The following is a 22,927-nucleotide window of genomic DNA, read 5'->3' as shown; positions in this document are numbered from 1 at the left end:
AGACGAAAAATTCCATAATTAGCAAGAGTTATTTTTTACCCCAAAATATATAGTTATTTTTTATTTTTTATTTTTTTTACTATATTTATATGCTTTGGGGACACACAGCCAGTTTGATGGCAGGTGGTAATTTTTTCAGTTCACATTTTAACATGTCTTATATAATCAGCTTCTAATTAAATTCAAAACTAATCTATTTGTTTACCCTGACAGTACATGTACTTTTTGATTGTGTTTGGTACAATTAATGTAGTCTTTTAACATGTTTTTTTCTATCATCTATGATCTTCACTCCTTTTCATATATCATGTTTCTTATGCTTTTCTCACAGTTGTGATTGACAAGCTGTCTCTGTGAGAATAAATGCATAATATGTGTAAACCCAATTCTTCGTTAATTATCTATAAAATGTATGCTTACAAAATATACAGACAACAAAACAGTAACTATTTTTTTTATTGTTGCTGTTATAGTTTAAGAAATTGACAGCATAGGTGAAGCCTGTAATGCTAGTATTATGTCAGAAAATTCATGATTTATCTCTCTTAAATCATACTCTAGGTTATCTTCCCTGAATTAGATTTGTCAACAAGGAGATGCAGTCTTTTACCTGGGAGTACAAAAAGATTCTTTGTACACATGCTTGGAATTCTGATTTTCCTCTTTCCTGGCTCTTCAAAATGGTTGGATGTTATCTGACTGGTTCTTCATTTTTATTTGGCTTTGATGCAGTTCTGGTCAGTTTCCATCCATGGTCTTAGTCATTTTTCAAACTCTCAGATATCTTGCTATCTTCGTATCAACTCTCTTCATTGGTTGCAGATATATGTACCCAAGTATTTATTTATATATCATCCATACATATCTTTTTCTATTTGTTTAGTCTGATGATACATGTATTTTTGATTACAGTTGAACCCCAGGATACAGTGGCCCCGGTATGTTTTTTCAGCTTACGATATGGAATACAATGTTTTTCGGGCCCCTGGTTACAGTATTTGCCACGTCTTATGGTGTTATTTATAATGTTATTTATAATGTTATTTGATTATATACATGTGTATTATATGCTGTACTGTATTTTGTTACTAATTTTTAATATGTACTGTATAAAATTTTGCTTAGCACCCCCCCTCCCCCGCCATATGGCGATTTCACCAATCCCAGAACAGATTAATTCTGTATCCCGAAGTTTTACTGTATATTCTGGATAATTCATATGGTCTTTACTGCGAGGTAAAATACCAGGTTGAGAAACTGGTGTGGTTTATCCTTCTCTCAAGGGTAGGTGGAGCTCTCTTAAGCTGTGGTAGGCACCCCTTCTAGTGAAAGTTCTGGCAAAGCATCAAGTATTCAGCTACCGACAAGATTTGAATTACACTACAAACTCGTGTAGTGACTTCAATCTCAGCTACGGCTGCGCTGGATTGGATTTGAATATGGTCTTTATGTTTATTCTCTATTGTTTGTTTTTTATTTATTCTTTATTTTTATCTCCATTTTCAATGGTTTTTCATTTATTTTCTCATCTTTATTATATTTTTTTATTTTCTACTCCCCCCCCCCTCCATTACATTTCTTCTACCCCCTATGTCTCTACTCCCTATCCTTATTTCCTGTTTCATTTTCTATTCCTTATTTTTCCTAGCTATAATCTGCCCGTTTTCCTTTTATTAAATACTCTCGGTTCACAACCCCTCTCCTACGCCTTTGGAATTACTTATGTGATTCCACTCTCCTCCCCTTTCATTACTTATTCCCCTGAATTTTTTCATTTCTAACCTTAAATCAGTGTTGTCTTCCTTATCTTACCATTGTATAATGCTGTTTTTTTTTCTCTTCTTCTTTTGAGGTTGAGAAACTGGCGCGATCTATCCTTTTCTCGAGGGTAGATGGAACTCTCTTAAGCCATGGTAGACAGCCCATCTAGTGATGGCGTCACGATAAAAAATACCCTTGATAGCCCTGGCGAAGCATCAAGTATTCAGCTACCGACAAGATTTGAATTATGCTACAAACTTGTGTAGTGAGTTCAATCTCGGCTGTGGATGGATGGACAAAAACATAGAAACAGAATATCAAATATTACTATTTTTCACAATTTTATTTTATTCTTCAACATGATTTTTATTTTATTTTTCAGCATGATTTTATTTTATTATTCTTCAACATGATTTTTCTTCTTTCTTTTTCCCTTTTTAGGAACAGCTGAAGAATATAAGCTTCTTGAACAAATGAATCAAGTTACTATTAACAAATATTCCGAGATGAAGCATATCGCCATGAACATCAGTCGAGCAATGGTTGAACTTGATGATAAGTGTAAGTTGCCCCAACTTCTCTTTGTACCAATCAGAAATACATCCTCAATAATAAGTTCAACAACGACTTTGTTGTTACTGTTAGATTAGGATGTGTTCTGTTCAGTCCCAGGAAGGCCGCCCTCCCAGGCTTTACTTACTCTTTCAGAATGGATCAGTTTATCACTAATGGGTTGAGGTATTCCCGTTCTTGTCCAGAATTCTCCCAATATTAAAACAAAAATGAAAAAAAATTGTATGATGTGTTGAAACAAAAATGTCATATTCCAAAAATTATGTAAATTAATCAAGTAATTTTATTTGGTGCTTGTTTAAGACTATAAGTGGTAATTTAAAAAAAAAAAAAAAATAAAAAAAAAAACTCAAAACTAGGGGAAGTAACTCCACAATAAACCATACTAGATTTGTGTTGTATTGCCTAGAAATTCCCATTGTTTAAAATTTGGTTCGAAATTTGATCACATACATAATTTTTTGTATGTTAGACTACAGCAGTAATTTTTTTAAATATGCCCTTTTAAGTAAAAATAATATTACTTATTTAATTGTCATCTCAAAAATAGCAATATGACCAAAAATTACGAAATTTAATAAAGTAGAATATCTGCTATTGGTTTAAAAAAAAAAACAGATTCATAGATATTATGGTAAAAATCAATGGGCGATAATTCAATTTCCTCCGTTTTCAGTGATCTTCTGATTGAGTATGAAGGCAATGGTGAAATATACAATTTTGCATAAAAATTACTTTTCATATAAAAAATTATCTACTTGATCAAATTTGCAATCAAATTTTAAGTTATTAATAGGGCTATGACAACAGCATATTCTTTATTCTTTTCATTGTTTTGACTCTCGAGTATATATCTCGAAAGTTAAAACAATGAAAAGGATATGCTGTTGTCATAGCCCTAGTTATTAGTGGGAATTTCTAGGCATTACAACATAAATCTAGTATGTTTTATTGTGAAGTTACCTCCCTTGCTTTTTGAAATGTTTTAAAGTAATGGTCAGTGAGACAGTCACTCCTTAGATGCTCATAAAATTTGATTTTTTTTTTTTATTAAAAAATAAAATTACTTGATCAGTTTACATGATTTTGGAATATATTTTCATTTCATTATGGGTGCATGCATCATACAGATTATTTAAATTTTCATATTTTAATATGGAGGAATTTTGGCCAAGAACCAGCTCTCCTACCGAGAAGTGCCAACTAAGCTGCTCAGCCATTTTTTTATAGGCCAGAATATGCTAATTCTAGTGCATTGGTGTTTCAACTTAACACCTGACACTGTCTAATCTTAAGAAGATGTAAATAAAATAAGTGTAAACAAAATCATTTAATCATATCCACCAACTCTTCCAAACAGTTTCGACTTCAACATGTTTTGTGACAACCTGAGAACAAAACAAAATTTTTATTTGATGAAATAAAAATTGTAATTCATTTAGTTTTCAGATTATCTTTTTAGATTGCTGTTATTGATAACGTAAACTTTCAACTGGTCTTTTATTATAATCTAACAAAGCGAAAACTTTAATACAAAATATAAAACAAACTAATTATTTAAGTTTGGACATTTTAAACCAAATCTCTAAACCTTGCTCGGTTACATCATTACCTCTTTCTTGTTTTGCTTTAATATTTAATTTTAGTTCCCTGATTTATCGGAGAGGGACCAATGTTTTCAGTGGCGTCCATTCATGGGTCCATGCATCTGTTATTCCGGACGATTACTGGATAACTATCCATTAGTTTTTCCTGAAATTTTGCCACAAATTGTATTTCATTAAATAGATGTGCACAGTAAAGTTTTTTTGTGAAAATTCCCGTTGCACCTTCAGGGGCTTAAGAGGTAAAAAATGACCCAAAATGGCCAAAAATTACACTTTTTGCCCCATAGCGTTTAATCCATCCATTAGATTTTTCTGAAACTTGGCCAAAATGTGGAACCCATTGTTCTTAATATAAATCCAGTATGGGTTACCCTGGCAAAATTCTGGTTCGCATCCCTCTGGGACTTTTAGGGCTAAAAAAACATGCCTTTTTTGGAGCTCTTTTTTCATATTACTCAAAAACTTGATATGTATGTCTATATAGTGGTTTTCTATGGTGCTGAATTCAAATATGCATGTCTTAAGGTGTGAAACTACACCGTTTTTCACTTTTCATTGGGATTCGGCATTCCCAGGAGCTCAAAAGGGGTCACAAATGCCCTAAAATTGCCAAAAGAATGACACTTTTTACCCCAAAACTTTAGTCTCATCCATTAGATTTTTTCTGAAACTTGGCGAAAATGTGAAGGCAACGTTGGTCCTTCACACTTCTCACATTCATCATTTCTTCACTATTTTTTGTGGCGTCATCTCGCATGCAGCACCAGAAGGGGACCATGCATGCACTGCTTGTTTGTTTTTGACACATGTTATCTCGTTTTCATTGTTTTTTTTTTAATAAAATGTATATAAAATCGTCTTCTCTTTCTACGTGATACCAAAAATGTAGTATACCATATCAGAATTATAACAAGTTATGTTAGAAGTTTTTATTGTAAAGTGATACAAGAATCTGTGTCCAGATGCTTATAGATATGGCAACAATGTCGCATTGATAGTTGCCTTGATGGTTAATGGATTGTATATATTTTGGCAGCATATCAGCTGTTCGACAGGTTTCATTGAAGACCACAAAATTATTTTTGTTAGAAATTTATGGTTGGTATTTTCATTAAGAATAAACCCTTCTATAATTAGCTAAAAATTTTAATATAAAAAAGAATCAATAATTAAATTTTAAAAATCAAAACAAAAAGCAGCAAACATCTCACTTGATGATCTATAGGCATTAGATTTGTCTATGACATCAAGGATCTATGGACAAATTTATCTTTAGTTGACCTTTGTCAACTAAATATTTTTGTTTACTAGTCAAATAGAAAAGTTACTAGCCAAGCCCACATAATTTTTGGAATATGACATCTTCGTTTCATGACGAATATGTACAGCATAAAGATTTTTTGTACTTTTTTAATAAGTGTAATCTTTAATATATATCTCACCTGTCTGTTTAAATGTATGCATGTTTGTATGTTTGCTTAAAACTTTCAATGGAGGGAACAGATTTTCACGAGATCAGTATCATTTTGAAGCTCGACGTCTCAGACGACAAATATCAAAAAATTGACAAAAAACATTAATTCTTTCACCCTCAACTAAGCAGTTTTCTACAAAGAGGAGTCGATTTTTTGCGAGCCATTTTTGCAAGTCATCGTATTGGTTGGATGGACTTTGTCTAATTTTAATGTTCCGAACTTCCGGTTGCGTCATGGAAAGGGATAAGACATCAGATTTTCTTTTACTTTCTTTTCCACCTTCGCATCACGGGTTCAAGCTTGCCTGCCTACTACAACATTTTTTTTTTTTTGCTTAACACACACCTCCAAACACCCAGGCAATGCCAGGCACCCAGGCTAGTTCTAAATATACAACAAATTTTATGTTGATACTTGAAGGTATAAACATTCTAATTTCTTCAGGTGTTTTTTTAAACAAAAGTGTATTGTTCTATTAAACTTTTATTGTTTAAATAATTTAATTTTGTTTGTTTTATTAAAAAAAAGAGTTGAAAAGATATTTTTCACTCAGTAGTGAGCTTTGGAAGATTATCCGTGAAAGAAATACAATTGCCAAAAGATAAGCCTTTCATTATTTTTAGTTGCCAGTTTGAAAAATCACTTGCAAATGCGACTGTTTTACTCGCAATGTAGAGCCCTGGACATGGATCCAGAATCCTTCCTTTATTCATTACATTCAGTGTAGTGTAGCTGTTATTAATAAGACAAATTGTCTCTGTCTGCAACTCCTTAATGATGCTACTACTATTGCTATTTGTTGTTCCTTGATTAGTTTGTTGATTGTTGCATTCATTCTATATTATAATTATTTATCTGACGCCTTACATTTAAATAAAATTAAGGTAAAATAAAATATGCATCAAGTGCGCTTGAAAGCCAAATCACAACGTAATATTAGGAAAATAAACAAATATTTTACTTGTTTGAAATTTATAAAATAAATATATTTTGGAGCTATACGCCATCCTCAGTATGTTGTTTTCTTTCTTGTTTTTTCTTTTCTTCTTCCTTGCCATGTTGCAAAGTTGGAGAAAGAAAAGTCTGTTTGTAAAGAGCCGCACGTTGTATCTCAGCGGTCGTATTTTGAAATGTTGGAACTGTGCGTAGGCAATGCGAGAACAACGTAATATTACGTTGTGATTTGGCTTTCAAGTGCACTTGATGCATATTTTATTTTTATTTAAATTAAATCAACACTTCTATATGGAACTTACACCCTTGACGTTAAAAAAAGAAAAAAAAGGTATTTGTTTATAGTTATGAGCTGCAAACGATGTGTACTTTTTTTGATTAGTCGTGGATGTTAATGTAAACATGTTTGATTATCAAATATGATATTTAAATGTGTTTAGAACCAAAACCAGATATGTGTGTTGATTTTTTTTATCTATTTTGTTTTGTTCATATGTGGAGAATTTAGTGTCTGCCCAGCATTGCCTGAAAATTTTTTTTTACTTTTGTTTCATTCTTTTCTTTATTTTTAACATAGCCATTTGTTGGTACGAGGTGCCTTTTAAATAAGTTTCCAGACCACTACAGTACAGGCACTTAAAATTGTTGTAGACTTTTGAAAATTCAGTGTGTTATTGTTATACATCTTATGAGATGATTAATTAATTTTTATGATTTCAGGTTCAAATGAACAGCTACAGCAGGAATTGGACTGCACCTCACTAAAGCCTGATTGTCACAGCTGGTAAATTTCAAAAATGCAATCTGGACATAAGGACACTTTAGAAGAACGATATGCAATAAATTCTGTTTTAAACTTGGGGAAAAATGTCATAGAAACATAAGATATGCTTCAGACTGCTTTTGGGTCATCTTGCATGAATCGAGCATTAGTTTTTGAATGGCATAAGACAGGAAGTCTGTGAGGGATGATGAGAGGTGTGGGAATGGTAAGGAAGTCAGAGCATCAGAGTTGATTGGCCAAATAAAGATTTTTATGGATAAGGAATATCGTGTGTCTATAGAAACAATAAATGCACAGTTTGATGTCAGTGTAGGAACTGTACATACAATTATTCATAAGGAACTGAAGATGTGGAAGATTTGCGTGAATGCACCAGTTCACAATTCCATCCTTGTCACAAACTATTTGACCAAGATTGGCATCAAGACTTGCCCCCTTTATAATCCAGACCTTGCTCCCTATAACTTTTGGTTATTTCCTAAGCTCAAGGACAACCGTAAAGGCTGTCGTTATGAGACAATTGAAATGAAAGAGACTGTGACAAGGGTCATTGACACTCTCGCACAAGAGGATTTCCATGAGGCCTTCCAGAAATTGTTGGAATGATACAACAAGTGCATTGCAGCCAGAGGAGATTACTTCAAATGGAAATAGTTTCATGTGTGTACTATTAATAAAAGTGCCCATATGAAAAAAGTCTGGAAACTTATTCAAGGCACCACATATTTCTGGATTTAACATACTTGATAATGATGTTGGCTCAGGCTCTATTGGCAACTGACGTAAATCGCCAGAATATGCCGAGCTCCGATCAAATTTCAAAACATTATAAAACAAAAAAATGACATAAGATTATACTCATTTTTAGTTCGTGTGAGGGGAATCTATCACCATGCTTTCCCTTAAACACGTCTGTTGGACTTTTATTAAGTACAATACTTGATAGTTTTTTTTTTTTTTTTTAATTTTTTAATGGAGAGTAGAAAACGCATTGTGGATGCGTTATCGGCAGCTCCTGTTACTCTCGCTTCTTCTTATTTGTCCCTCAGTCCTCATTTTTTAAATGAGTGATTTTTCGGACAAAGGGAGAAGAAAAAGCTGTTTTCTAGGTTGGCAGTATTTTTGCGAACAGTTGGCTGAGATGGCGGAAATTTTCTGTTTCTATGTCTATCCTTGTAGCCATGTCACTAGTAAGGGTGCTGGAGGTAAACGTTTTGTCTGGGCTGACGTTATCCGCCTGATAGTCAGGGACCCGAACCTTGGATTAACCACTAAGGAGGCTGTCCTATCAGCAGGTGCAAAGTACTGGGGCTGCTGTATTGCCATTTGGTGAATGGATTCTGGACCATGCAGTGGCTTCTGGTGGGGCCTCTCGATGCCATACTAGTGGGTAATTGTTACGGCTTTACCTTATCATTAGCTACAAATAAAAAAAAAAAAAAAATTCTTCGTTTCTTTTTCTCTCTTAATTTCCCCTCTCTGTCCTGCTCTAAGTAAATCTGTCGACCTAGTCCACAAATTCCAAAATTTCATCATGACAAGTTTCAAGAAAAAATACACGATTAAACCCGGTTCTCCAACTTCCAACGTAGACCCCTACTACCATGTCTCCTTTTCCAACATCAGGGGTCTTCGTTCTAACCTTCCAGAGGTTGAAACCCAATTACACGAGACTAAACCAGACCTTTTATTTTTAAGTGAAACTGGCATTGGACAGGCTATTTCCCTAGATGAGTTTGCAATTTCAGGATACTCTAACTTAACTTCTAAATCTGACCCCCAAGATCGCCATGGGCATGGAATATGTGCCTATATTAAAGATAGCTTTCCATGTGGGAGGGACATCTCCAGGGAAGATCCTAACTTACCCTATATGTGCTTCCGGGTTGCTTTAGCTCACACTACTGCATTTATATTTACTCTCTATCGCCCCCACAACAGCGGAGTTACTATCTTTCAAAGCATATCTGAGAAAATTGACCAAGTCCTTTCTACTTATCCTTCAGCTAACATTCACGTATGTGGAGACTTCAATGTTCACAACGTCGAATGGTTGACCCACTCAAACAAGACCGATGATGAGGGGAGGTTCTGTCATGATTTCTCCATTGCCTATGACCTCACTCAGATTGTTCAGGAACCTACCCGTGTGCCCGATAATGACGGCCAGTATGCGAGCCTACTAGACCTTTTTCTCACAACTTGCCCTGAACTATGTTCAGTTTCTGTTCTGTCGCCTCTTGGATCTTCCGACCACTCTGTTGTATCAATTAAGATAAAAATGAAATGTAATAAGTCCCCAGACGTACCTCTTCATCGTACAGTATATCGATACACTAAGGCTGACTGGGATAGCTTCCGTACATTTATATCTGATCTACCTCTGCATTCCATGTTTAAAAAGGATGTGTCCTCTATAGTATTAGACCTAACTGAATGGTTAATTGTAGGTATTGACCATTTCATACCCTCTAAAAAGTTTCAGCAAAAACCTAACAGCCAGCCATGGTTCTCTCCAGAATGTGCTGCTGCCATTGCGCACAGAAATCACTTTTTCCACTGCTTCAAACGTAATAGATGTATGGAAACTAAAGCCGTTTTCAGGACTGCCAGCAACCATTGTAAGAAAGTAATAAGGAACGCAAGAGAGTTGTATGCTCAATCTGTTAAGTCCAAAGTAGCTGAGCAGCGGCTTGGTTCCCACCAGTTTTGGCAAATAGCAAACAGAATCCTGAACAGAAGCGTGTGCTCCATCCCAACTATTATCAATGGACCTGAGGTAATCTCGTCAGCATCAGACAAAGCCAAACTCTTTGTCAAGAACTTTGCAGCTAATTCTACCCTTTGCGACCAAGACCGCCAACCCCCAATATTTCCTCCTGTATCAGAAAACACGCTATGTGATATACGTATATCTGTACGTGATGTTGCGAAGCTAATCAAAAACCTTGATTCGAGTAAAGCAACTGGCCCTGATGGTATTCCAATTATAGTACTCAAAAAACTTCAACCTGAATTAGCGCCCATACTTACAAAACTGTTTAAACGTTGTCTTAAGGAGAATAGTTTCCCATCTCCCTGGAAAATCTCATCAGTATGCCCTGTATTTAAGAATTCAGGTGATCGCTCATCCCCCTCTCAGTACAGGCCAATAAGTCTCCTGTGCGTCATGAGTAAGTTGCTAGAATCTGTGTTAAGTACAGAAGTAATCAAGCATCTCAACAAAAATAACCTTCTTAGTGACACTCAATATGGTTGCCGTTCTGCTAGATCTACAGCAGATGTCCTTACAGTTATATCGCATAGGATTAGCAAATCTCTCGACGGTGGCAATCTTTCTAGGGCAATTGCTCTTGACATATCTAAAGCCTTTGATAGGGTATGGCATAAAGGTTTACTTCATAAGATCGCTAGCTATGGTATAGCTGGAAAAGTCTTCTCAATTATTAAATCATTTCTTTCTGATAGGTTCATAAGAGTAGTAGTTGAGGGGCAAAAATCAGAAGCTCACAGTATTAATGCCGGTGTCCCTCAGGGATCCATCCTGGGCCCAACTCTTTTCCTGATCTACATTAATGATCTTCCAAATCATATCCTTACATCATTTGTAGACATTTATGCTGACGACACTACCATTTATGGTACCACATCTAAGACAGTAAACGACCAAGTTCTCTCCAATTCTCTCTCCTCTGATCTTGAGCACGTAGTACAATGGGGAAAGGAGTGGCTGGTTACTTTTAATGCATCTAAAACCAAGCTTCTCTCTTTACATCATCAACATTCTAATTCACATTTGTCATCAATTGAAATGAATGGCTCTCGTCTTCAGGAGGCCTCAAGTTTTGACAAGCTTCTGGGCTTGACCATTACTCCTGATCTTAAATGGAACACGTATATCAAATCTGTTGCCAAGGCCGCTGGAAAAATGGTGGGATCTTTCTATCGATCCAGTAGATATCTCACTGCTGATGCTATTCTCTACCTATATAAGAGCCAGGTACGTCCAAGGATGGAATACTGTTGCCACATCTGGGCAGGAGCTGCTAGAAAGGACTTGTCCTGCCTTGATAGAGTTTAAAATAGACTTCGTAGCCTCGTAGGAGATGTCCTTTTCTCCTCCTTGCAACCTCTATCTCACAGAAGAGATGTTGCGAGTTTGTCTCTGATGTATCGTTATTTTCATGGAAAGTGTTCAACTGAGCTTCAATCTATGGTCCCCCCTCGCCAAACTTTCACAAGAAACACTCGTCTAGCTGTAAACACTATCAATAATTTCCCCCACTCTTTATCTGTGCCTAAACCTAAACGTAGATTCCATGAACAAAGCTTCTTTCTTAGAACTGCACGCCTGTGGAATTGTCTTCCGTTTTCCTGCTTTCCGGCTGACTACAATATGGTTGTGTTCAAGTCTAAAGTAAATAAGTTCTTAATGAGCCGTTCCATATAAGTTATTAAATTTACCAAATTTTCATTACTAATGATTACTATATTGACCAATTTCTACTGTACACTCTTTAACCCTTATCCTTGAGTGGCCTCTGGGCCTTGATAATGTGGTGATGCCTTTGTAAAAAAAAAAAAAAAAAAAAAAAAAAGATACTAATTATAAAAAAAGAGTTAAAATACTATAAGATAAAATATGACAGCAACCTATTGTAAGTTTCATGAATAAATATTTTTATTTTTTGTTCAAAATATATAGAAACTTTTTTATGATAATTTTAAGGAAAGCCTACAGATTTTTTTCAAGAAAAGTTGAAAGAATTTTTAAGAAAACTGTTAACATTTTTTTTTTTTTTTTTTTTTTTTAGGGTTATGGTTGAACTTATTAAATTTGTGTGTGATTAAAAACTAAATTTTTCTTCTTCCAATATATTAAAAGTCGTCTGCTTCGATTTTTATTGGCTGAGCATGTTTTATAGGGGGGGGGGGATAATGCAATCCATCTTGAATTAAAACTTCCTGCATGCCAACTTGGAACAAAATAAAAATTTTCTGATCAAATATTGTGTGTGTATCTAATCACCAGGCATACTGCTACTGATACATAAGGGATGACTATGATAGGAGGGCTAGATTTATAGGGTATAACCTGGGTGGGGAGTTGTGCAGCAAGATCTTTGTTCACATTACATTTAAAATGTCTGTGTATTCATCCTAAACAAAGTATGTTGCTGCTGATACATAGGGAGCTATTGTGATATAGGCCAGATTTATAGGGGGAAGCTAAGTGGGGGGTTAGGCAGCAAGAGAAAACCAAAATAAAACATTGTTGGCTTTTTTTCTATTTTTTAATTTCATGCCGATCTGAAATCTATATCAATTATAAGCCATCAGACTCCAAAAATTTTTTTTTTTTTTTTTTTTTTTTTTTTTTTAACAAAAATAAAATTAGGACTAAAATACCCTTCCCCCATCTATCTTGATATTGATTGAAAACTATACTTGGTCCTGTTATTTTTCATATTGATGTTCGGATTTACAGTATGCCAACGTTGTTGGGTCATTTTATGCTGAAGTCATACATATGACTAATTTATAGAAAAGATTTCTCTTACATACAGTACCTGATCTTCCTAAATGGTTATCCATTTAGTACTGGCCAGGTTCAAGTTGCTTAACTTTATTGACCATAACCATATAATTTTACTTTCCGTGCCAATCTCATATGCAGAGCACAACCATATGAAAGCAACTGAATGTGCAGTCTAATTGACAAAATCTAAATTTTCTTTTTTGACAGACCGAAGTCTCCAGCCATATTTGGATCAAATTGATCAAATAGAAGAAAGTGTCAGTAACTTAGAACAGGCTGCATACAGACTCGATGCTTATTCCAAAAAACTTGGTAAGTTTTCATTAATTCTTCCTGTTATGAATGGAGATGTTAGCATGTCATAACTATTAATGTCTTGAATACATGTGCGTGTATGCATGTAGCACATGAATGACAGAAAGTAGTGGAAGAAATGCGGATGTTCACAGTTGATTGGATGTAGACATTTTATTTACAAGAAAGCCACACATAGAATGACATAAATTACACCTATCAGTCTTAGTCCGATATTACTTGAGTCTGTGTTTCACAACAATCATGGACGAAAGTAATATATCTCCATTTTTTTTTTTTTTAATTCAATTTTCACCCCAAACAAGGCACAGTGTCACTTTGAAGTAAGGGGCTACTATCAGAGACATAAGTTGCAGGGATATTATGTTTACATTACACTTGAACTTCTGCATGTCAGTACAGTTGGGAAAAAAAGAATCCCGGAAGGGAGTTCCAAAGTCTAGTAGTTCTGGGGAAGAAAATATTGGAGGCTTTCTTACACTGTGATAGACATAGAGAGGAATTACCTCAGAAACGGGCGAGAATCTGTCTCGGCAGCAGGCTGAAAGACAGAAAAGGAAAAAAAAGAGGTCCAAGATGGTGGCTGTTGTCTTTTAAAGCCTTCGGTCACTCGTAGATCTCGAGCAGTATCGTGTGGTATATGCAAATTGGGTGTGCCCGAAACATTATAAAAGGTGAGTCGCTGGGAGGAGTGAGAGAAGCGTTTAAGACATGCGAATAGAGAACGTCCATGTGTATCTCATGTTGTGAACAACGAACTCTACTCGACTCAACTTGTAACTAGCAAACCTTTGCTTGATGTTTTAATCAAAAAGTTTTGTTGCTTTGCGTTAGACAAAGACTTCTGATACATACACCTAGGGATCTCTACTGTGTAGGGGTGGGATTTAGCTGTTTGTCGGGGGTATTTATGTCAAGGAGGTACAAGTGCTTGTAGTTCGTCAGAGCATTTATCATTAAAATACTTGTAGAACAGACAGAGGGATGCAACATTTCATCGATGGGACAGAGGCTGAAGCTTAGATGTCAGTTCAGGACATATCAGGTTGGCGACTTTATTTTGAACCTTGTCCAGGAGTGAGAGACTAGTAGCAAATGCACCAACCCAAATGTGACAGCAATACTCCATACATGGGCGAATGGTGGCCTTATAGAGGTACAGAATACTTTCTAGCACGGTAGAGAGAGCCTACCTGCTTAGCAGCGGCCTTGGCAATGCTCTCAATGTATCTGTTCCAACTCATGTTCCCTGTGAACATTAGGCAGAGGAGTTTAAAAGAAGTACTTTCAGGTAATTTGTCTTTGGACATTGCTATTGATAGTAGAGAAGATTTCTTGTAATTATTGAAGGAAACAAACTTAGTCTTGAACCGGATTCAAAGTTATCCCTCCGGGAGAACTCATATAAGTGGTAAAAAGGAGGAGGTAACTCTTGAAACAGAAAAGTATTTAACTCCTTTGATTGTAATTCCATCGTCCTTACACATTCTTTCACATTTCTTTTATTCATTCATTTTTTTTATTAATTCATTTTTTTTATTAATTCATTTTTTTTATTCATTCATTTTTTTTATTCATTCATTTTTTTTATTCATTCATTTTTTTTATTCATTCATTTTTTTTATTCATTCATTTTTTTATTCATTCATTTTTTTTATTCATTCATTTTTTTTATTCATTCATTTTTTTTATTAATTCATTTTTTTTATTCATTCATTTTTTTTATTCATTCATTTTTTTTATTCATTCATTTTTTTTATTCATTCATTTTTTTTATTCATTCATTTTTTTTATTCATTCATTTTTTTATTCATTCATTTTTTTATTCATTCATTTTTTTTATTCATTCATTTTTTTTATTCATTCATTTTTTTATTCATTCATTTTTTTATTCATTCATTTTTTTTTATTCATTCATTTTTTTTATTCATTCATTTTTTTTATTCATTCATTTTTTTATTCATTCATTTTTTTATTCATTCATTTTTTTTTATTCATTCATTTTTTTTTATTCATTCATTTTTTTTTATTCATTCATTTTTTTTTATTCATTCATTTTTTTTTATTCATTCATTTTTTTTTATTCATTCATTTTTTTTTATTCATTCATTTTTTTATTCATTCATTTTTTTATTCATTCATTTTTTTTATTCATTCATTTTTTTTATTCATTCATTTTTTTTATTCATTCATTTTTTTATTCATTCATTTTTTTTATTCATTCATTTTTTTTTATTCATTCATTTTTTTTTTTATTCATTCATTTTTTTTTTATTCATTCATTTTTTTTTTATTCATTCATTTTTTTTTTATTCATTCATTTTTTTTTATTCATTCATTTTTTTTTTATTCATTCATTTTTTTTATTCATTCATTTTTTTTTTATTCATTCATTTTTTTTTTATTCATTCATTTTTTTTTTATTCATTCATTTTTTTTTTTATTCATTCATTCATTTTTTATTCATTCATTCATTCATTTTTTATTCATTCATTTTTTATGCATTCATTTTTTTATTCATTCATTTTTTATGCATTCATTTTTCTATTAATTGATTTTTTTTTTAATTCATTGTTTTTAGTCATTCATTCTGGTTCACAATATGCACATGTATCCATTTTATTTATAAGGAGGCAACACATAGAATGATACAAATTACATCTATCAATCTTAGTCCGTTATGACTTGAGTTTGTGTGTTACAACTATCACAGACAGAAGTAATATATTTCCATCTTAATTTACTCAAATTCAAAATCATCCCTCTGTTTGCACCTGCCATCGTCTGCTGCCTCATTCCTGTTTTTATGTGAGAATTCACATAAGATGTAAAAGAAGGGAGGTAACTTTGCCTGAAACAGAAAAGTAGTTAGTTTCTCTAACTTATATCAAAATCATTTTAAAAGTATCACAACTTTTATTTACTATCTAGAAATCTATGAAAAATATCATGGATCAATTTAAAATATATTTTCCTAAAATGTTGGTACTTTAAAGTTTTATGTATTATTTCAAATGGAATTCTTTATTTAATCCACAATCTTCGGGTGTGTCTAGTCAAACTCAGAAATCTGCATGGAATTGCAAACTGAACCCTTTATTTATTTAATCCACAGAAGTAGCTTGCTCTAATTCCGTTAACCATGATTGCATAAAAATCTTCATTTTTTGGGTTTTTTTTTTTTCACTTCTTCACCCCAAACAAAGCACAGTGCTACTTGGATGTAAAGGAGCTATTATATGGGACAAAATTTGAAAGGATACTATGTAGGGAGTTGAGCAGCATGATGTCTGTTCACATTACACTTGAACTTTAGCATATCAGTACAGTCGGAGAAGCAGGGACCCGGGAAAAAAATTCCAAAGTCTAACTTTTCGAGGGAAGAAACTATTTGAGTAGAAGGCTGTCTGGCATCTAAGGATCTTTACCGTGTAGGGGTGGGATTTTGCTGTTTGTTGGATTAATCGAGGAGTATTTACATTGAGGGGGAGAGTACAAGGGCTTGGAATTCGTTGGAGCACCTTCCATTAAAGTACTTGTAAAATAGGCACAGGATGCAACATTTTGTTTATGGGACAGAGGTTGGTTTTAGTTACTCCTCTTTTTTTTTTTTAACCTTGTCTAGGAGTGAAAGACTAGTAGCAGATGCACCAGCCCAAATGTGGCAGCAATACTCCATGTATTGGTGAATAGTGGCCTTGGAGAGGTACAGAATACCTTCAGATGTAATTAATTTTCTAGCACGATAGAGAGAGCTCACTTTCTTTGCAGCACTCATGTCAATGCCGTTGATATATTTGTTCCAATTCATGTTCTTTGATAAAATTAAGCCAAGAAGTTTGAACGAAGAGCCTTCAGATAGTGTATTATTAACCATGGTTATCAGTGTTTGAGAAGGTTTCATGTAATTATTAAAGGAAAGAAATTTGGTCTTGGTAGCATTGAATGTTACTATCCTTTTATGTCCCTATTTCGCTACAGACTAGACGTCTTCCTCTAGGGTTTCTGCCATTTCCTTAGATTATTCATTCGTTTACCCCTCATGTCTGTTATAGTGTGTGATGTCCTCAGTAAATATATTCATTTCTGAGACAATTTTATCAGAAAGATCATTGATGAATAAAGGTCCGAGGATCAACTTCTGAGGCGCACCCACATTTATACCATGATGTTTTGATGTATGACCATCGAGGACAACCTGGATTTTTTTCTTATTTAAGAAATATTTGATTATATTAAGTATTCATCCAGTAATACTATATGATTTAATTTTCATGAGAAGACCATGCCATACCTTGTCTAAGGCATTAAATATATCTAAGGCTACTGCCATAGCTTCCTCTGCCTTATTCAGTGTATGGTATATAGGTTCAGAGATTAGTTAGGATATCTGCAATAGAATGGCCTTGCCTAAATGTATACTGTTGGTTGGAAAGAAATTTAGTATCTATGGGGTGGTGGACTAGTATTTGATTAAGGACTCCAAGATTTTGGCGAAGAGAAGGAGGGGGCTAATGGGGTGATAATTTAGGTAAGTTTTTTTCGACAGAATTCTTGTAAACTGGTATCATAGAAGCAATTTTCCAGCAGTCAGGAAGGCAAGATTCAGTAATGCAATTGTTGAAGAGTTTAGAGAGAACTGGTGCAACCTCAGTGGAGCATTTTTTTTAATAGTGTGACTGGGATGAGATCAGATCCACACACCTTTTGAGATGTCTAGGGTTTTTATATCACAAACTTGGGAAGGTAATTTTCAGATCATCAAGTATGGTTTCTGTCCACAAGGGAAAATCTGGGAGGGAGTGGTTTGCTGAGTTCAAAGTGGAGTTGGACGTAAATCGTCAAGTAAGTAGGTTAGCCTTCTCAGTTGGTGTGTAAACAGTTTCATAGTTGAATAATGGGGGAATTGTTGATAGCTTATTATTTACTTTACTGTCATAAATTTTCCAGAAATCATAAGTTCCTAATTTTTGCAACTTGATCTGGTGGTTTCGGTATATCTTCTCTTAGCTATGGCTATTTCACTCTTACAATTCTAGCTTCTACATACTTTTGTTTATTTCTACTGGTCAAATAAATCTGTGGTGTGCATACTGCCTTTAAGCAATGGCAGCTATGCAAGTAGAAACAAACCATTGGAGATGGGTTTGCTATAGAACTTTCATGTGGGAACATGCGCTGCAAGTGCTGCTTTGAACCATTCTCATTTGCACACTGTTTTACAAGAAGTGAAAAGATATTTACCCTATAGAGCATCTCTGATGTGATCCCTGATGGCTTCTCAGTCAGCTTTCTTGCAGTACTTTGTCGTCTTGGACAATGGCTTTTTAATTTGGGGTCAAGAGTTTAGGGTAATGTCTATCATTATTACAACATGATCAGTGGGCAATGGTCATTTGTTACACAAATCTCTGTGGTCAGAAATATGTCTAGAAATGAGGCTTGCTGGTCCTGTTAATCTGGGAAATGGGTCACGAACATTACTGTCTAGAAAAGTGATGCATCTGTGGAACTAGAGAAACCAAGTACCGCATCAAAGTTGTAACAACCATGCTAAGATGAAGAACCAGTTCAAAGCAGTTTAGTGTCGTGCCCAGGACAGATTCTATTTAGCCATCCTAACAGATACTACTACTTGAGGTCAGAGTGGACCTGAGAGTAATGGTAACTAAATGGTGATCTCAGAGTTTCCAAAGATCTGAAATTATAGTTTTCCTACCGAGTTGACATTAAGGCCATATTGCAGAGTAATCTATGCTAATTAAAGGGTCTAAAAGTCAAATAATTGTCCATAGTTTGTTGATCTGTCCTTATTTTTTTCTTGGTTAATTGCTTTATTGGATGATCAATAGTTTCTGGTTAGTATTTATTTGTACACATAAGACACCATAAAGCAGGAAAACATGTACAATTTGTTTTTGTTGCAAAGGGTTTTCTTCTGTTTACTTATGCGAACGCACAAAAACCAGACTTAATTGTCACTCAATTATCTGCAAAGACAAGCGACCTATTGTCTGTATCTGGCTTAAAATAAACTTGTCCGGTTTTCTCTTTTGCTCTGATGTACCACATTTTGTCTACTAAGTTACCTCGTATACATTCTTCAAATAAATCCTAATTCATATATTTTGCAAATACCATTTATTTATCAAATTTCTGATTGCTCATTGACAGTCAACTTGCATCATAATCCCAAGTTCTACCTCACAATTGCATTTTCAAAATTTCCTAACCAAATTGCATTTTTATAACTTTCCAAGTTTATTTTTTAATTATCTCTCTCTGTTTCTCTCTACTGACCAGCCGTGACACTCTTCACGAATCGTCACCATTGACTCTGGTTCGGCGCCATTCTGAGCAACTCGGCCATACTAATGTCCACGATGTCTGGCATTCTTGGTTTTGGTCTTCCACATAGTCTTTTGCCAGAGATTGTACGAAAGAGCAGATCTTTTGCTAGGCCATCTGTTCTGGCCACATGTCCCAAAAATCACAATTTCTTATTAAAGCAGCAATTTTCCTTTTGTCAACTTTCTTCAAGACCGAACATTCTGCTCCGTATGTTGCTATTGAGAATACCAAAACTTGCAGAAGTCGGTTCTTTGTGCATTATGAAATGAATCTATCTTTTCCAAATATTGGTTAGCGCAATCATTGCCGTCTTATTTCTTTGGTGTGAAAACTGTATTCAGATAGCTGAAATCTTCTACATTTTCAATATTGTGATTGTCCACAATTAGTGTTCATCATTTGGTGCTTGTGTTACTTTAATTAACTTTGTTTTGCTGATGTTGAGGGAGAGTCTTGCTGCTTCACTGCCAACTTCTACCTTGTTGGTTAAGTTTTGTAGTTCCTGTATACATGTTGCAATCAGAACTACATCGTCAACGTATCTCATGTTGTTGATTGTTCTTCCACCAATTTTGATTCCTGCTGGGTGATGTTCGAGTGCTTCTCGTATTACTTGTTCGGCATATATATATATATATATATATATATATATATTAAAAACGTGGGGTGACAATATGCATCCTTGCCTAACACTCTGGCCAATTTCAAAAAAGTCTGTCATTCCATGAGTTGTTCATTGTTGCTTTCTGGGAGCTATATAGGTTTCTGATGAGATTGTGTATGGGGAATTCCATATCTGCCATCACATTTAAGGACTTCCTGTACCTCTGTGTCAACAGCTTTTCTATAATCAATGAAACCAATAAATATCTGTTCCTATCTCCCTGTTTTTCTCGAGTATGATTTTTAGGTTGAATATTTGGTTTCTAATTCCTTTTCCTGGTCTGAAACCAGCATCTGTTATTTCGGCACTTAACTTGTTCCGCATCCGATTTGCTATGATTTTTTATATGATTTTATTACTGTGACTAATGAAGGCAATAGTTTGATTGTTATTGCATTCAAATATGTCACCTCTTTTGGAAGATGAATATTGATGTTCTCCAGTCAGATGACCATTCTTTTTGTTTCCAAATCGCTTTGCACTGCACAAATTAAATTCCTCAAGGTTTTTAGCACAATTTTTAATTTTAATTTAAAAAAAACCTTGAATTTAATTTGTAAAGTTTCTAATAATAACCTTGTATAAAATTTAAAGAAAAAGTTCAGCATATTTTGCACTTTCTGTTTTTTTTTTTTTTGTCTTTACACTTCTGCACTTATTGTTAAAATATAAGTATTTTTATTCTATTTTCTTTTTCAGAGTCCAAGTTTAAGACCTTACAGAAACGGTGATAAATGAGTACGTCCGATTCGTTTTTCTCATCTCGTTGCATAATTGTACCAATCTGACAAGGAACAAAGATCAGTCTGCATATTTTTTAGCGTTAAATTTGAGATAAAGGAAAAAAATGTCTCAAGAAACTCCTTCCAGTATAGACTGTTTATGAAACTGACCTACTTCAAAAAAACAAAAGCAGTAAAAAAAAAAAAAAAAACATGAATGGTGGACCAAATTGAAAAAAAAAGCCAACATAATCAGAGTTATCTTCCCTTGACAAGAAAAAAAATCGATTCTAAATTCATTCCTGTTATTTCCTTCAGTTTTTTACTTAATTCTTTTACTTTCAATTTAATTTCAATACTTCGGTAATTTTTGTTTCTCTTTTTTTTTATTCTTGGACATTATTAATTTAGTTATTTTCATTTTTGGAGGAAAAAAAATGTATGTGATATGTCTTAAAGATTATTTTTTAATTTAAATTATTAACTGAAATCGACTTTTAAAGCAAAAAAATATTTACAAAAAAAAAGTATTGTAACTTATATTCAACCTGGAATATGCTTTTGTGAGCTTTAAGGTTTGTTGAAGAAATTGTTTTATTATTTATATATAATGCAAATGTCAATCTGCATCAATATCGCTCATGTCAGAAGATGTATATAATTCTTAATATTTCATTGATTTCTGAAAAATAAAATGAAATTGGATTTTTGCACAATATTTACATTTGCTTTTCTTTCTATCATAAAAATACATGTCTCTTATCATTTTGTTTAGTACCGAATGCCAAATTTATGGCAAAAAAACAAAAAAGGCAAGAGAAACTCTTGACGCTGAATGTTCACTAACGTATATCTAACAGCAACGTTAATAAAGACTTAATTACTCACGTTGACATAGATTCTATCTATTCTATTAATGCCATTACAAACTCAAACAGTAATGTTGACATGGACTCAACCAGTAACACCAACATGAACTCTAACAATAACTTACGATGTCGTTGATGAATGACTCAAGTTTTTTTATATCACTCCTGGGCAAATGCATTCTCGTACCTCAAGGTGTGTCATGTGAGAACACACACACACACACACACACACACACACACACACACACTTGGTTGCTTCCATGTATGCCCGTCACAAGACATTCACCCACTCTCTCAGTCATTCCAAGAGATCTTTTTAAGATTTTAACTCCTGTTTTATATCACTTGCACTTGGTTCACAGTGTATATTCAACAAGTAGTTTTTGAAATTATTTCCTGTGAATTCAGTTGTTCTTATAATTACTGGAATGATGGCGATCTTCCTAAGATTCCAGTTTCTTTTCATATGGGGGCCCACACAGCTTAAGGGAAATAAATAGCTTTTCTGCTAGCATTTGTGTTAAATGCAACACCGCAATATAGCTGAATTCATTCAGCTGTTTTTATCATAAAAGACAATAATAAAGGCAAAAAAACATGTGTGGCAAAATGTTCTTACATTTCAAGTATAGCTTCATGGCCTAATGATTAGGGCCACAGAGTGCAGCTTCTATCCTTGAAGATTTGAATTTAGCTGAAGTCAACCATGCTGATGAGCCGTGGTAATGATGAAACACATCCATAGATAATTATGGTTATATATCTCTGCAATTATACAAATGCAACTTTGTGTGTGTGTGAGTTCATTCCTTATAGATTCCAAAATGGCTGAACAGATTTTCTTTAAAATTTACAGAACTTTAGTGTATAAGTCTGGGAGTGATCTTGGTTAAGTTTTGTCTCGTAATACCCCCAATAATTACCGATAATCAAAACCGTTATTTTAATTTATCTATCATCGGTAAAGCCATTTTTTCCATGTCGTCACTTAGCAACAATGATAGAACAACGGGCTGTGAAAATTCTACTGTGGGTAAGATAACATATTTTTTTTTTTTTTTGCATGACATGGTCTGTAGGTTCAAACTCTATTTTCATTAACTGCAAAGAATTTTATAAAACTTGAAAATTTACGTGTTCTTTCAGTAGTGAAAAGTAAATTATGTTTCTGTTTTTGAACGTTCATTGAACAAGCAACTGATCCTGAAGAAATTGCAAAACAGTCTACACACATTTAGTGAAAATGTGATTCAAAGGTTTCTTATATGTCGGTTTAATAAAACATAACCCCCAACAACCAAGCACAAGTAGTT

At 33.9% G+C, this 22,927-nt stretch overlaps 1 protein-coding gene across 2 annotated transcripts in view; it reads left to right on the top strand.

The window, feature by feature from the left end:
- LOC145292955 (biogenesis of lysosome-related organelles complex 1 subunit 2-like) overlaps positions 1-21,463 on the top strand; it is a 32,012-nt gene extending 10,549 nt beyond the window's left edge. For both annotated transcript variants that reach the window (XM_080139167.1, XM_080139166.1), the window contains exons 3-5: positions 2,203-2,322; positions 12,901-13,005; positions 20,723-21,463. In XM_080139167.1, coding sequence (XP_079995293.1) covers positions 2,203-2,322; positions 12,901-13,005; positions 20,723-20,754 — 257 coding nt within the window. In that variant the 3' untranslated portion in view covers positions 20,755-21,463. The remainder of the gene's footprint in view (positions 1-2,202; positions 2,323-12,900; positions 13,006-20,722) is intronic.
- Positions 21,464-22,927: the final 1,464 nt, after the last annotated feature.

This window comes from Euprymna scolopes, chromosome 14 (assembly GCF_053919585.1).
Source record: "Euprymna scolopes isolate OS-2025 chromosome 14, ASM5391958v1, whole genome shotgun sequence".
Lineage (NCBI taxonomy): Eukaryota > Metazoa > Mollusca > Cephalopoda > Sepiida > Sepiolidae > Euprymna > Euprymna scolopes.
The sequence above is the reverse complement of the archived record's forward strand: the minus strand, read 5'-3'. Positions and strand labels throughout refer to the sequence as shown.